A 16,997-nucleotide genomic window follows, 5' to 3' on the forward strand; every position below is an offset into this window, starting at 1 on the left:
TCAAAAGGAACCGATCAGACTCATCCCATGTCATCACACCCAAAAAAATAAAGATCTGACCAGATTTAACTTACGAAGAAGAACTAGTGCGGATCTTGGCTAGAGAAACCAAGAAACTACGTAACAAGAAGATTCCTTTAGTGAAAGTGCTCTCGCAAAATCATAAGGTGGAAAAAGCTACTTGGGAAAGAGAGGAGGACATGAGGAAACAGTTTCTACACCTCTTCATATCAGGTATTTCTTTAAATTCGAGGATGAATTTTCTTAAGGGGGAGAATTGTAATACCCCAAATATCAGTCAGTGACTTTATTGAAAAGATTCCTGATTTGGAGGATTAATTTGAATAAATGGTAGAGGAAAAGAAATGATTTAGAAATAGTGCTTAAGACCAATTAGTAAGAATGGAAGAATGAAAGGGAATTTTGGTCCTTTAAAAGGGAAATGGATTTTAGAGATATTTTAATTAGGGTATTTATAAGGGAAAAAGGGGGAAAGTTGAAAAACAAGCTAGTTATCTTCTCTTCTCCCTCTTCACGTGTTCACGTGCCCTCTTCTATAGCCAAAGGTAAGGCTTCAATTAGCTAGTTTTTCCTCTCTTTTCTGGTTTGTTATTGCAACCTTAAGTGATGTGTAAGCTTAAGGAAGGGTTAAAGAGGATTAAAAATAATAAATGCATTACTTATTTGAGATTGAAGAAAATGGGTTTTTGAGTTATTTGTTGAAATATGAGTTTATATTGATGTTTACAAGTATATTTGACTTGTCAAAGAAGCAAATAAGAGATTAGAAACCTTGGAAGTGATTATAAACATGTATGAAAAAGTAGTTTGATTTTTAGTTTGGGATGTTCTTTGGAGATTTTAGATGTTATAAGAAACCAAATGAAGGAAATTTAGTTGGGATAAGTAAAGAAGAGTTTAATAGTATTGTTGGAGGTAAAAGAAAGGGAATTTGATAAAATTTGGGTAAAATAAAGCTGAAAAATGGAAAATCTGGGTTAGGGTATCGGTATTGGAAGAACAGTACTTGTACTATAGGTTTAAATTTGAAGAATTACGTAGAACAATATTGATACTGATGCAATTAGTATCGATACTGATGTGGGTATCGATACTAAGAGAAAGGTATCAGTACCATGGATTCCTGAATGTAGAAATGGTATCGATACTGAAAGGGAGTATTAGTACCATAGTATAGAAGTATCGATACCATGGTAGGGGTACCGATACTATTGAGCCTGGAATTATAAGATAGACTGAATTTGTAATAGAAATTAAAAATAATAGTACTTTTTGAGTATTATTAAAGTATAAATGTTAGGGAATATACTAACATTGGTATGGTATCTGTCTTTAATGGATGCTTGTATAGATCATAACCAAGCTCCTGAGTCTAACAAGAAAAAGGACAAAGATAAAGGTGTCGAATAGCCGGACATCATTACATCTTATTAGCGAGGCTTATCAGGTGAGTGCAATTTTTATACTTCTATGAAATGAGGGAGACTTGCGACTAGTCGACCTTGAACATTTTGATAAATCATATTTTACAGTACATTGATATGTTTTCATAATGTGTATGGGAATGAGATTATGAATAAGTGTTAGAGTATGAATTGCTCTAACACGAATAGATGAATGATGATATTGTTCAATGGTTATCAATATCGAAGAAATAAATGTTCAAATCTATGAATTTAACTGAAAACTCCTACAAATTCCCCCCCTCATGCTCCTTTTCTCCCATTTCCTCCCTCCCTCCCTCCCAGAATGAATAGTAGTATCGGGATTTAATCCCGACATAAAATCCACCCAAATATGTTTCGTACTTATTGAGATTTGTGACCAAAAAGATTTAGTCTCGAACTAATGAGAGGTGAGTGGTCGGTAGTGTTTTTGTCAATTGATGGTAACAAAGAATGACGGTCGACGTAAATATAAGAATTTAAATTAAGGTTTTTAAAGTTTGAGTTTTTAATTTAAGAAAATTTTGGGAGTTTTTAAAATTGATATTTTTATTTTTTTAAATAAAACTTTTAAAATTATATAAATACGATACATTTCACTTAATAAAATTTTTAATGATCGTTATAATTGATATATTTAAAATAATAATATTTATAATGTAGAAACAGTTGAAGCATCTCATTTTATATTAAGTCATTTTTTATGTACCAAATTAAAGTCCATTTTGTACTTTAAAAGAGTGGGGACAGTGCCCAAACACTGTTAGGTTTTGTAACTTTGCTTGACATGCAAGGATTTCACGATGCAAATTCTGTTGCTTAATTACGCTAAAAGCGCAAAACTTACTTTAGTTTGACCTTCTACTTGCTTGCTTATGCCTCAATTCAAACAATGAGTCCATCCATTACCCCCTACTTTCTCATCCAGACACTTAGATCTCGTTTTTCCCACTATTAACTTCATCAGTTTAACGAAACAAGCAATGGGTTCTTCTTTAGTTGGTGTAAGCTCTAAGATTCTCCATCTTCTTTCGCTAAAAGAACCTTCTTTTTTATCTACTGCTTATTTTCTGGGTTTCGATGGAAAACAAGTCCGGCAAAAGAAAGGCAAAGGAGAATAACATGGGTTTTCAAGGTTATGGCTTGAGGGATAACCCTAAGAAATCTTGGAAGTTTTTGGGGTCTAATGGTGATGATGATAATTCCACCACTTGCTCGACCCTTGATGAGTTGCAGTGCAAAGCTTACGGCTAACAATTTGAGTCGATGAAAGCTTTGTTTGGTCATGTGAGGCATCATTCTGCAAAAGAAAGGAAAGAAGTTAATTGTCAAGAATGTGGCAGAAAGTTCAAGTCTTTGAGGGCTCTCACTAGCCATATGAGATTGCACCATTTGAAGATCATAACAGTGAGGAGAAAGAGATCGAAAAGATTGAGGTACGATAATAATGGTCCAAATGACTATTGTGGTTTTCCTCAAACTGATCAAGATGTTGAAGTTGCAGCTTTGTGTTTGATGATGTTGTCTAGGGGTGTAAAGAATTCGACCCTATTCAATTGCTTTTTGGAGTCTTGTGATAATAACGAGTCCGAGATCAAATCTTTTGATCCAAACAATGAAATTTTGCGGTCTCGATCCATACGATTCTGAGATTTTGTCTGAAAAGGGAAAGAATGATGAATCTGGATTCGAATTGTGTGGAACTGAGATCAAGGGAAGAATTTCCAATGAAGTTATGAACTTGGGGTCTGTTAAAGTAGAACCAGGGAAGGATTTCATGGAAGGATTGGAATTAAGTGGTTTAGGATCCACAAAATCTACTTCTTGCAACGATGCTGTGATCGATGCTTGCGATTCGAGACCGGGAGGGGATGCTTCGAACAAGTTAATAAGTACTCCACTGAATTCTGAGAGGTCTGACGATTCCCAGAACAAGAACAAATACAAGTGCAGGATCTGCAGCAAGACTTTAAAGTCTCACCAGGCACTTGGGGGCCATCAAACAATCCACAGAAAGAGTAATATGTGCGGCGTAGAGCAGGTCGAGGATCGCACGAAAACTACCCACATTAGCAGTTTTCCTGACATTGATGATAGTTGCAAGCTTGTGAAGGTTGAATATGTAGAGAATTCAGTGGACCAGGAAAAGAATGAGATGACTAGTTCTGAAACAGGGGTGCATAAGGTGCACAAACGCCTAATCGGCTTAAAGGTTTTCGGATCCGGGCAAGCTTTGGGTGGTCACAAGAGGTCTCACATGTCGAAAGACCCTGGAACCAGCGATAAACAGCCTGCAGAGCAGCTAGACCTTTCCGACATCTCTTCTGATGTTATTGATCTTAATCTCCCTGTTATGCACAATAAAGAGGTTAATGGTAACATGGGATTCAAGTCGTGCCGGCTCGGAACTGACTGCAAGAGTGAGGCTCTACTGAGCCTAGCTGCTAACTGATGAAAGGTGATGCCGAAACTGTTACCATTGGCTTTTCTTCTGGTTTCCAGTCGTAACTCACTTCCTTCAACTGATACTTGGCATGGCAAAGTTCCATTGATTCAATTTGTTTTCATAGCATCAACATTGCTCTCTATATATTCATTCTTTTGTTTCTTACTTTTGAAGAATAAAAGAAAATGAGATGATTTTAGATATGTTCTTTTTGTGTTGTTTGAATTGTAAAGAAGTGTAGCAAATCTCAGTAGCCTGATGAATGTACAAAATACGAAATGAAAGCAATTTCACTGGTTACAGATTATGTTCTTTTTGTGTTCTTTGAAGCTTTATTTATTGGGTTTGAAGGGATCCACATTGCAGAATATGTGATAAAAAGGTAAAAATTCAGAGATTTTTTTCCCTTCTATAATTAGGCAAGAGTATTAATTGACATGGAATAAAGCTTGCGAAAAAATGAGACCAGTAAAGAATGACAAATCAGTTCATCTAAAAATTAAACAAACAATCCGTTGAGTTAACAAAATCAGTCAACCCCAAACCTTCTAAAGGGATTACAAACATATCAGTGCAATCTTTCATCAATCTGAACTAAAAATTACAGTAGGAACGGTAAGAACCAACAAAAATCTAATCCTGTGATGACCGGAGTTTCAGGACCTCTCTCTTGTCTCTCCCCATGCACCGCACCTCGAGTTCCGCCTATGCTTGTGCTGCAAAAAATTGTCTACAGTACAAGGTAGGCCCTTGATTCGAACTCGGGGAGATTACCTGAAACTGGTCATTACTGTTTCCGCCTATGAGACAATTTGGAGGGTACCCTTTCTCCTCTTCATCAGATCCGCTTTGGATTCCATCTTGACTGGCAATGGGGCAGAAAACACAAAATCTCCATCTTGAATCTCATAATCATAAGAAGCTTCTTTATTATTCAATTTCATTTCCTTCCCATTTTCTTCAATAACAAGATTCTCCATTATCCCTCCATGATCATCACTTGAAACACTCTCATCAGCTAGGTTTCCGTCTCCACTTTGGATTATTCTATAAATATTCCCATTCTCAGCAAAGCTCACAGTTTTCTTCACTCTTGGTTGAATTCCTTGCCTTTTCACCAAAACTCCACCATTTCTATTTTCAGCAACGGAGAGCCTAGGACTCTGACTTTCACCTAAAGCTTGATGAAACCCTTCAAGCTCCACGTCACCATCTTCATAGTCTCCCTCTTCGTTTATAGAAAGCCTCTCAAGATTTTCAACTCTGTCTCTCATTTTCTCCATTGCTCCTCTAGAATTTGAGCTAAAAATCCTAGCTTTATTACCATTGCCACAAACCCTCACATTATTTGCATTCTTAAACAAATGCTTATTCCTTTCTAAGCCTAACCCATGAATATATTCTAAAAATTGACGCAAATCTCTTCTAACTGACCTTCTTCCATCTCTAATCATCGGATCACCACCCTACAAACAGAAAACTTAAAATCTAATAAAAATAAAGAGCAACCATGATTTTAACAAGTACCCAATGAAGAATTACCTTGAGAGAGTCAAGTTTGTGAAGCAAGTCCATGGCTTTTCGAGAAACAGCTGCATTATCAAAATGGGTTTTATTGTAAACTGAGGGCGTCAGAGAATCGAGACTTGATTTGACAAAGGCGAGATCTTTGAGCTTCCTAAGTGTTCTTGATCTATGAACAAGGAAAGCTCTGAAATGGGTTTGGATGACACGTGCAGCTGCATCTTTAAGAGAGAGAGAAGGGTGAGAAGAAGAATTTGAAGCTCTGGAGAAGTGCTGCAGTGATGATTCGAGAGCATTGATGCGGTTGACAAGTGAAAATAGAACGATGTCGAGTTCTTCTTGGTGGTGGTGTCTCCGATCAAAGTGTTGGTTTTTAGTAGCAAAGTTCTGATCTTGGAATGATTTGAGACCATGGGTTTGGCTTGGATAATGATTTTGTTGGGGTTGGACTTGGAGGAGGAGAGAGGCAAAGGCTTGTAGGAGAGGGTCAGATTGTTGTGGTGGTGGTGGTCGTGGCTGGCTGCAGAAGCAGGCGTAGCAGCTGGTGGCGGTGTGATGGTGGTAAGACGCCATGACTTTTTCAGGGTTTTGAAAATGGTCTGTGGGGCTTGGGGGCAACAGTTAAAAAAAGCTAGCAAAACATTGGTGTCGGAGTTATCGCGAAGTCTAACGTTCGAGAGTCTAATATGTTAAAAAAATATGTTACTGATTTTATTATTTTTGTTAATAAAATTAGTAAAAAATTTATAAAAATATTATTATTTCTATCAGTTTTATTATTATTGATGTTTTATCAGATTTGATAATATATTTAATAGAAAAAATAATATTTTAAGTAGTACTTTATTAAATATATTATTAATCTTAGTAAAACGCCTAATAATAAAATCAATAAAAATAATAATATTTTAATTAATTTTTATCGATTTTATTAAAAAAATAATAACAAACCGATAATAATTTTTTTTCTTAACCGTGTATTAAAATTACCATACTATATAACTCCCCGGTTGGATTGGATTGGACTAGTGGAGTTTTGTTTTCTTTACTTCCTTTAACTCTTTCTATTACCCTTTTCTTTTAAAAAAAAAACTTTTTTAAAGTTAATTTCACATAGTTCTCAAACTATAATTTATATTTAAATTAATTTTTAAATATTTAAATTTTATTTTAAAACTACCAGATATATTAGAGTAAATTACAAGTTAATATTCCAACTATCACTTTTGTTCTATTTTAGTTACCTAACTATTATTTTCTCAAAATCATACTTAATATTATGTTTTGATTTTATTTTAGTCACATTCTGTTAAAAAAAGTAACAAAACTGTTGACATAATATGTTTTTTTCAAAAAAAATCAATGATAACATTACTTTATGATAACACGTCGGTATCATTATTAATTTTTTAACTGTGAGTGACCAAAAATATAACATTAGATATGATATTAAAACAAAAAAAAAATAATTAGATGACTAAAATTGAACAAAAGTAATAGTCAAAATACTAAACATGTAGTTTACCCTATTTATTAATCATTTATTAATAAAATCATTAAAAATTATTAATTATCGTAAAAAAATATTAATGTGCATTATGCAATAGTACGATACAATATAAATTATAATTAATATTATATCATATCCCTAAAAATTATTGTTTAGAATAAAATTAAATGGTTCTTTGATTTTTAATTTTATTTTTTAAATGTGTTTGTCATTCTTTTTATGTTTTAAAGTTAAATTATTGTTTTGTTTAAACTCAATATTAATTATCATTTACATCACATTATACTGTTATGTGATACATAGTGATGTTTATATGACAACTAATAGTTTGTTTAACTATTTTATTAACAAGGGACCCAATTAGCATATACTAATAATTTGAAATGAAATTGGAAGTCAAAATTTATGGATTAATTTAGAATAAGATTTATAATTTAGGATGAAATTAAAATGTTTAAAAGTTAATAGACCAATCTAGAATAAGAGTTATAATTTATGAATAAAATTAAAATATTTTAAAATTTGCAAATTTAAAATAGGTTTATATTACAAACAAGTACTTAAAGTATACCTTCTTTTTCATTTAAGTACCTAAAGTATTTTTTTGTCAACATAAGTATCTAAAATTATCTTCTTTTTTTTTCAAAATAAGTACCTAAAGTGTTTTATGTCAAAATAAGAACCTAAACTATTCAAAAAATTTCATTTAAGTTCTAAAAAAGTTGACATGTGACATTCATTAAAGAATACTTTAGGTACTTAGATGAAAAAATTGAATACTTTAGGTACCTATTTTGACCAAAAAGATAACTTTAGATACTTAAAAAAAAGAGACATACTTTAGGTACTTATTTATTGTACAAGCATTTAAAATAAGAATCATAACTTAAAGAAGTATGATACAATAAACTTGATAGGAATATATATATATATATATATATATATATGTGTGTGTGTGTTTTTTAATTTGTTTTTAAGTCAATATTGCATAATTTAAATATTATTAATAGGAACATTCGTAGTTCATTTTATTTTTTATCTATCTTATTTTAATCATTGGTTTAAAAAATGTTATATTTTGATGACTTATGTTATCATTTCATTACATTTTGATCACTAAATGAACTCTCATTAGTGTGATGATGTGTCCCGTCAAAAAATAATAAATTTCTAATTAAACCCTTAAACTTTATACATAATATCAACTTGACCCATGAACTCTTTCAATATCTCTTTTAACTTATATTATCATCACCGCTCCGACTACCTTCTCTAGTCGATACTACGTCCAACCAGCTCTCTGTTTGTCTCTTTCTCTCCACCCTCATACTATTTTATCTCATTCCCCTTCTTCTCCCATTTTTTAACAATCCGACCACCACTCTCTGTTCTAAATTGTTATTCTTTCCAAAATCCAGATTTATTCCTTTATGGTTGCACGCGGTGATCTTGAAATAGATATTCTGGTGGAGAAAATTCCCCTAGCCTAAAAAATAATGATGTACAAGTGTTTCGTCACCATTTTTTTAACGAGTTAAAAGAGTACATATGACTTTTGAAAAAAATGATAGGAGTCGTCATCGACCTTTGGATTAGATAGGTTGAATACCTAAAAGCATCTTTTAAAACAATTTTAAGAAAAATCATTTTAAATATAAAAACTACTATGTGTTAACCAAAGATTTGTTTTTAAGGGTTCGGGAGTCGGTTACGCGTGGGGAATGATTAACACCCCCACAGCGTCCAAAATTGGTACACAGTCGCTTATACGTTGTCGTTGTGGTGGAGTTTGTAGATTTGAGTCGAAATTTAAAATGTGATATCGAACATTGATTGTTTCCATTTTTTATCAAAACATACTCGATTATTTTCAAGTTCATTTTCGTTCGAATGTCGTATTGAATCGTGCTATCTTGATAGGTTGCACTTTTCACGCCCATTCTACAAAAGGCGTTCTTGAAAATTCATACGAGTAAGAAGTGAGTTTGGTGATGATTATTATAGAATTTTAAGGGTATTTTACCACTCTAAGTAATAACATTATTACACTACACACATAATAGTTTGAGGGCCAAAATAAAATAGAAAAGAAAATAGGGGCTAAATTCATAAAAACTGAAGAAAAAAATATAATTTAAAGGTCGGATCTACATTGATGAGAAATTATGGGGGTAGTCATGCATTAAAACCATTAATAATATGGGAAACTAAAAATGAAAATTAATAAATAACATAAACTAAAATAACATCCAATATGGACTAAAATAAAATAATAAAAAAATATAGGGACTAATCATACAAGTAAAGTAAATCGCATGTAATAGGGATGACATAAAGCTCATAAATAACATGAAATACTAAAATAAAATAAAGCAGAATATGAAGTTTAAATTAAAGAACAAGCTGAAAAGTATAGGGGCATTTCACTAGTTCATTTAAAAGCTCGTTTTCTTATTCTTTTTTAAAATTTTAAATATTGATGGAAATATAGACTAAATTGAACATATGATAAAATTTAAAGTTTAAACTACAGATCTTAAGAAGTTTAAGCATTAGTGGTGTAATTTACCATTTTTCTTTAACATACACATGAAAAGATAAAAACTAAAAATTGAACATCTAAATTAACGTTAAATGTAAATTAAATGAACATATTTATGAACATGCATGTTCATGTTCGTGAATATACATATAACACCTATAGCATATATATATCTCGATATACGAGCCACAAATATCACATCAACTTGATAAATAGTTACTGTAACCCCTTCAGACCGATGCGGGTGGCTCGATCTGATCCGATGTGTCATATTAAGGCCACAGAAGCGACCCACAGTAGAAATTTCGAAAAAAATAAAATTTTTGTTAAACAATTAAAAATCATAAATCAATTTATAAATACAAAAGTAAAATTTACCAATATTCAGAAATAAAACAGATTACAGACTCATATATAAAAACAAAATACAACCTACATACCCACTAATCACATGCACCGTACTCCACAAGCAACGTCGGTGGAACTCCCTACTGACGTCGGTAGTTGCGCTGGTTCAATCCTTTATACCTAAAAGAGTGAGTAAAAAAGTTAGCTTTGGAAAGCTCAGTAATACAGAACTACCAAATGATGCTGAAGAATATGCAGATAATAGGTAGGCAAAAAATATTTATTATTGGTTCAGACATCTACAGATTTTTATGCTGAGCGGAGGTCCTACTGATATCTCGGGTAGTAAAGGACAGGAAGCTTCCAGTTCAGAGTAAACGTTCAGAGGACAATGTTCAGGAGATCAGAAAAGGGTGTCTAGTGTGTTCCCATAAAACTGGTGATAATGTACAAATCTTTTTAAAACAATAGAAGTTTAAACGTATTTTTTTAAAACCATAGTAAAACCCTCCAACCGAACGTCAATATGCAGTTCCCCAGAACTGCATCCATAAGCACTTACCCTAGGCCTAGAGGGCGTATATGCCAACCTAAGGGAGCACCTTGGGTCCAAAAGGTCTTACCCTAGCCGAAACGTAGGTGCCTACCTGACGGTAATACCCTCAGGTCCATAAGGTCTTACCCAAATGCACATAGCAGGGGTGTCATCCCTAAGGGAGTGCCTTAGGGTTCATAAGGTCTTACCACTAGGCCCCATAGGCCTAGGAGCCCACCCAAGAGTCGCCTTAGGTCTATAAGGAATTATCAGTCGGTGTTGAACCTATACAAGGAATTACCAGCAGCGACTGAACCTGCCAGAGATAGAAATTACTAGTTGATGTTGAACCTATACAAGGAATTACCAACATAGACTGAACCTGCCATAGTCTTCATACTAGATCCCAGAGTACCCCAAATAAAAACATTTTTAGTCAGTAAAAGAGATATCAGAAATCTGAGCAGAGACCATAACAGAAATCAGAGAAAACATCCATGTGATCAGGGAACACACTAGAGGTTCCAGTTATTATTCAGAGGTACTAGATAATCTTATCAGGCAATGAACACAGATCTTTAGTATATCGATAGATTGTCGGAATTTAGGATCATTATCGAAAGAATTTATTAGCTGACAGGATCATCAGTTATTCAGAATGTGATTTATCAGAATCATATAGTATTCGGACATTTTTCGGAGACATAAGGAGATCAGAAAGGTATTCAGAATCCTTTGCATATGAGTTACTCGTGTTTTCAGATAAAAACAGGCGTGATTCCATCATTCAGGAAATCAGAGACATTTGGGGTATTAGGTTCTTGGAGAATTATTAGTGATTTGAGTTGATAAGGGAGAAACGAAGATTTAGGGCATTTAAGATTTATGTCGATCTATTGGAATATCGAGTTAACTCAAACTCAACAACTCCCTGAACTAATGCATGTCAACTGGCCAATTCGTTGCAATTCCAAGGTATTCACTCTTTAATACCAACAACTCTTGTCCATAGATCATCTTCAGAATCATTGTTGAATATCTTAGGGAGACGAACAAATATTTTAATGGTCTTTAATTCATTTCTACATTTCAACGATATCAGGAAATGTCGATGTGCTTGATTCATGGTTCATAACCCTTAGAGACGATACATCATGTAAGTTCATCAGCGTTTTCAGACTTATTCAAGTCACTCACTTAATCCTAGTCATTGAAGTTACTAAGGACATTAGTAGTAAAGTCTACCTCGGTCACTTCAGAGTTTATAGAGTAATTATATATTTTCTGAAATTCGAATACATATTGGGCTTCCATTCCATATAACTTGGTCATATAATATAATCATATTGGCATACGAGGTTGATTTGTTCATTTTAGAGCTAAGGATATTAGTTATTTCAGGGCTTGGACGGGCTTCAAATCATATTACACTTTAAGGGTATTATCGTCATTTCATCCAATTATGTTTGTGGAATTACTTCAGATAACTTAGGCTTGAAAGTATTCTAGTTCTTTTAGAGTTCAGAGTACTTTGTTCATTTGATCACTGGAGGTTATTTTCACCATTAGGGGATATCTGGGTCATTTTTCAATACAAGGGCATTTTTGTAATTTTAACCTATAGCACTATTATTGGTAATTTCTTATCCAAATATTTTCATAATTTAATCTTTAATGAGATTAATAAGAATTTACTCATTCTGAGATTGATTGATTTACTAATTTATTCATTGAACTTAGATTTGTTTCCGATCAACCTACCAATTTCTTTTTCGAGCCGTTAGAGTCTTATATAATGTTCCATCCTTAATCCAATTTTTGTATGAGTTCAAAGATATTTATCTACCCTAATGGACCAATTATTACCATTCATTTATTTACCATTTATCAGTGAGTCACGAAAAGTATACAAAAGGTAATAAAATATTACCTTGGGTTTCGTGCCAAATCGATCGACCATTCAAACTCCATTCGATCATCCTCAAACTTCAATTCAATGTCCAATAATTCATTAGACACATAGAAAATGAATTTATGTCATAAACTAAACTTAAATGAGAAACCAACTTGAATCCGAAGATAAAACATTGAAAAACAGCTTACCGGGTGCGAATTTGGAAAAACAGACTTCGGATTCGGACTTATGACGTCGAAAAGCATAAAATAGGGTTTTCAATAATTTGACTTTTTCGGTCAACGGTCAGACCGGTCAACAGTCAACGAGTTGACTCGATCAAAGTTAACGAGTTGACTCGGCGACTGGGTCGAGTAGGTGGGTCGGATCGGATCAGATGGGTAGGGTCAAGCGGGTCGGATCGGCGGGTTAGGTTGACTGGTTCAAACTCGTCCAGACGACCTGGACTGGTTTTAGAAGAAACCTGAGCGGGGAAATGAGCCCCACGTACACTATCGACATGTGTGACGGCGATGTGGGTCGAGGCGGTCGGTCGATTACTCCCTGTTCAATCACTTGCTAAATTAAACCCAAAACATATCAAATTTCATCCAAAACAACTTAAAATAATTGGAATAAGTCCAAAGAGTTTACCCATGTCGACGATCGGACGAAACCAGCCACGTTGACGTGACCCACCGGTCAGTTTTGAGCGGAACAAGCCGGGGAACACATTGATGACAGCGGTGAGGCGAGGCGACCAGAATCGAAGTAAAACCAAGTGGCGACGATGGGGTTTTGACGAACGTTTAACTGTTCATTCCCAGCGAACGGTAACTCTTTTTGATGATCGATCAAAGGGGTTTTAGTCGGATCGATGCAACAATCACGATGGGGGTGATAGAGCGTTGAACGACGGCCGAACAATTGAGAATCAGGGAGGGCTGGTGGGGTAAAGTTTAGTGATTTAGGGATTTGGGGGTATCTCACCGAGGTGGTTTGGGATTTTTAGCTAAAAATCCCAAAACATAAATACTAGGCTAGGGCATGGCTCACCACTCCCTTTGGTCTGGGTTCGAAACCCACCGGCCACATTATTCATTCATTTTAATTTTTTTGTTATAGGGCGGATAATGGTATAATTCTAGCTTAGGTCCCTAAGCTTCTTAAAACTTTTGAATTTAACCTCAAATTCTCAAAGTTTTATCATTTGGTCCCATAAATAATTAAAATTAAATATAAATCAACACCAAAGAAAAGTGAGGTGTGACATTTACTGAGCATAAAGACTTAAAATCGCGTTTCATTTTTAAACTTTATTTGTTTCAATTTAAAAACTTTAATCTTATTCGTATGAAATTGTAAAATAAATTTAATCACTGAAAACAAGTCTAATTTCAATAAGTAAGTAGGCAGTTCAGAACTGTTCATAATTATATATATCACTACCAAAATATCGCTTAATTTAAAAACCTTTTAAAACTAGTCAAAATATTCATGTATAAATACGATTATAACTAAAATTAACCAAACACTAAAACAGTTCCAAATTGCTATTTCAGTCCCATTTTAATATAAATATGATAAAGTAACCCAACGGATATAATGTACATGCTACTAATAAGTTGAAGTTAGGATGTCTTACTGATATTGTTGGTAGGTTTGATTTCCATAAGATGTTGCTGGCAAACTCCTCACTTCACGTCCTCTACTATATTATAACATACACATGAAAATCATCACGCACTAAGTAAAATTTAGTGAGGCAAAAGTATAGCTAAAACATAAATTCCATAAAATATAGGCAATAAACTGTAATTTAAATAAAAACATTAAAACTTCAATCTAGGTTAGTCAACCCGTTTCCCTTATAAAAACGTGAAAATCATCATCTCATGATTTTATCAAAATCATATAAGTCATCATCAAATATCATAAATAACTTTTATTCTTTTCATTCGAACATATTTCAGAACTTTCTTTTCAATTATATATTCATTTCTTTCATATATTGTCATAACTTTCATATTTACTGTTATAGCTCAATGTATATGTAAGAGAATACAAGGTACGTGAGTATAAGGTGGGCAATAGGCACAACACAATACCAATCATAATTGAAACTGAGATATGATGCATTTATGTGCAATCATAACCTGTGCACCAACGGTGCTGATCATAGGGTATACGAATGTACCATAGCTGAACTGAAACTGAGATATGAGACATTTCAGTGCAATCATAACCTGAAAAAGTACTCAACTTAATGGCATGTCAAATGTACCTACAACTCTCGATGCAACATATAATTAACTTATATTTATCATCATAATATCATTTATTAAGCTATGTCTGATAACTGTAAAACATCTGATAACTGAAAAATGTATGATAACAATAAACTGTCTAATAACTATAAACATTTAGAATTCATCATCGTAAATATCGTATTTGGGCAGTTCATACCCAAAATTATTCATAAAACTTGATGAAAATTATTATGAAAATATTCCATCATAAGAACTTATAAATCGTACTGGAAAAATAGCATAATCTAAACTTAAATACAAAATAAAAATAAATTCAATACTTAAATTGATATAAAACTAAATCGTACTTCCATTGTAATTTCAAACTTCTCAAAATGCTTATTTGATCCCATAAATATTTATTTCATCATCAACCTTTCAACTTCAGAAAAATATATAATTAAGCCACTAATTTTGAATTCTTTCTAGAATTTATATAAACTTTTCCATTAAATTCATAATAGCTCTTTGCTACTACGAGTATGTCACATTAATCACATAAAATTTCAAGGACCTTAATGAAATATTCAAATCAACACTTAAACATTTCAAAAACTTGCAATTTCACCATAAACTTTCTTAGACTTTCCAAATTCAACCACACAACTTGATAAACTTGAAATTAAATCTCATCTTAAGAATTAAACCCAAAAATCAACATATTAAGTAAATTTCCAACATTCCATCTATAAAAAATCAGAATTGAATTCTCCAAATATTACATTCTTGTAATAATATCCCACAATTTTCAAAACTTGTATTTAAACCTTTTTCTAACTCAAGGCTATCAAATAACCTAAATTGATCTCCAAATCACATAGAACACTTCTAATATCAATTCTAGACCATATGAAAATTTTCAATGTTTTTCCCTAATTTTCCCTAATAACCGAATATCGCTATGGTCATAAGGCTAGCTTTTCATTCAATTTCAAGCATGAATTCAACTTCCTTACTTCAAGTTCATGCTATTCTAATCAACACAACATCAAATTGAACCAAAATCCAATCAATCACCAAAACCCTAATTAGGTCAAATCTTTTAAATCATTCTACACTTGATTTTAAATATCATACATGTTTGAAAATTAATCTCCAACATAAAAAACATAATAATTTTTCATTAATTCTTCAAACTTCAAAAGCCCTACATAAACCTTAACCTTCAATCTCAACATATAATCATATTCACTATGAAATATTGGTACCAAATGATAGAGAATTTCATGTAGATTAATTCTCTAATTCATAACTTAGTCCAAAAATCAATCATGTAAACTTAAAAATAAAAAATAAAATGTTTACCTTAGAGAAATGGTGGTTTTGACCAAGCTTAAAGAAGGACCTGATTTTTTTTTTAAATTTTCTTCATTAATCTAGTATTTATTAACCTTGACACATGACACTTTGATAATATAATTGAATTTAACATTCAATTAATGAGAAATCCCAAAAATACCATTAATGAAACTTGATAATTACCAAATGCCATTGCATTATCTTTCATTAAAATATTCATTAGTCAAAGATGAATCAACTTGACTTTGACTTTTCACTTTGTCCATGCAATTTTTGAAAATTGCACTTTAGTCATTAAAATTCAATTGTTCAGCCAAATCTGAAAAATTACACTGTTTTGAGCCAAATTTATTTGATATAAAATATGGAAATAATATTTCCAACTATTTTCTAACATCCTTCAAATTTTCGTAAAATTCTGGTTCATTCCGATTATCCGATTTCAATACCAATTTTATCGCTTTATAACTTTTAACACAAATCTCGTACCAAAAATCTGATTCCAACAAAAATCATTGTTTTAGGCTAAAATGTTCATTTACGAGCTAAAATATATAACTTTTAATAATTAAATTTTTGTTCCTTGAACTTTTACAAAGTTTATACTTTAGCCTTCAAACTTTTAAAACTTACATTTTAGTCACTAGTCAAAATTTGGGGTAATACAATTCCCCCTTTAAAGAAAATTCGTCCTTGAATTTTCTATAAGTATCTATATGCCTGAAGTAAAGAGATAAGGAAACTATCTTTTCGTGTATTTTTCTCGTTCCCAAGTCGCTTCCTTAGCTTTATGATTTCACTAAAGAACTTTCACCAGTGGAATCGTCTTATTTCCCAGTTTTTTTGTCTCCATATACTATAATATTTATTGGTTTCTCTTCATATAACAAATCTGACTAAATATTGATTTTCTCTGTGTAATCACATGTAAAGTATTCAATCTATACTTTCGAAGCAGCGATACACGAAACACATTATAAATCTTATCCATTTCCAGTGGTAATGCTAAATGATAAATTACCAGACTAACTCTCTTCATAATCTCATATAACTGATAAATCTCGGACTTTACTTTCTTTTATGTTCAAATATCAGAACCTTTTTCTAAGGTAAAACTTTAAGAA

General features: G+C 32.5%; 2 protein-coding genes across 2 annotated transcripts; one reads left to right on the forward strand and one right to left on the reverse strand.

Annotated features, from left to right (window-relative positions):
• Positions 1-3,081: 3,081 nt before the first annotated feature.
• LOC120195660 lies at positions 3,082-3,918 on the forward strand. The gene has a single exon (XM_039197614.1). It carries the CDS (start codon positions 3,082-3,084, stop codon positions 3,916-3,918), a length of 837 nt encoding a protein of 278 aa, XP_039053545.1.
• A 603-nt stretch (positions 3,919-4,521) lies between these two features.
• On the reverse strand, positions 4,522-6,077 carry LOC120195646 (BAG family molecular chaperone regulator 8, chloroplastic-like). The gene is made up of 2 exons (XM_039197602.1): positions 5,455-6,077; positions 4,522-5,378 (listed from the first exon to the last, which is right to left on the reverse strand). The coding sequence occupies exons 1-2, from the start codon at positions 6,007-6,009 to the stop codon at positions 4,713-4,715; spliced, it is 1,221 nt and encodes a 406-aa protein (XP_039053533.1). The 5' UTR covers positions 6,010-6,077; the 3' UTR covers positions 4,522-4,712.
• Positions 6,078-16,997: the final 10,920 nt, after the last annotated feature.

Source organism: Hibiscus syriacus, unplaced genomic scaffold (assembly GCF_006381635.1).
Source record: "Hibiscus syriacus cultivar Baekdansim isolate YM2019G1 unplaced genomic scaffold, ASM638163v2 tig00117017_pilon, whole genome shotgun sequence".
Taxonomy (NCBI): Eukaryota; Viridiplantae; Streptophyta; class Magnoliopsida; order Malvales; family Malvaceae; genus Hibiscus; species Hibiscus syriacus.

Excerpts from the sequence above, each read along its gene's own strand:
- LOC120195660 (XM_039197614.1), top strand. The coding sequence starts at position 3,082 with ATGAAATTTTGCGGTCTCGATCCATACGATTCTGAGATTTTGTCTGAA.
- LOC120195646 (XM_039197602.1), bottom strand. The coding sequence starts at position 6,009 with ATGGCGTCTTACCACCATCACACCGCCACCAGCTGCTACGCCTGCTTC. Across the intron at positions 5,379-5,454 it reads ACAAACTTGACTCTCTCAAG|GGTGGTGATCCGATGATTAG; the intron begins GTAATTCTTCAT and ends TTCTGTTTGTAG.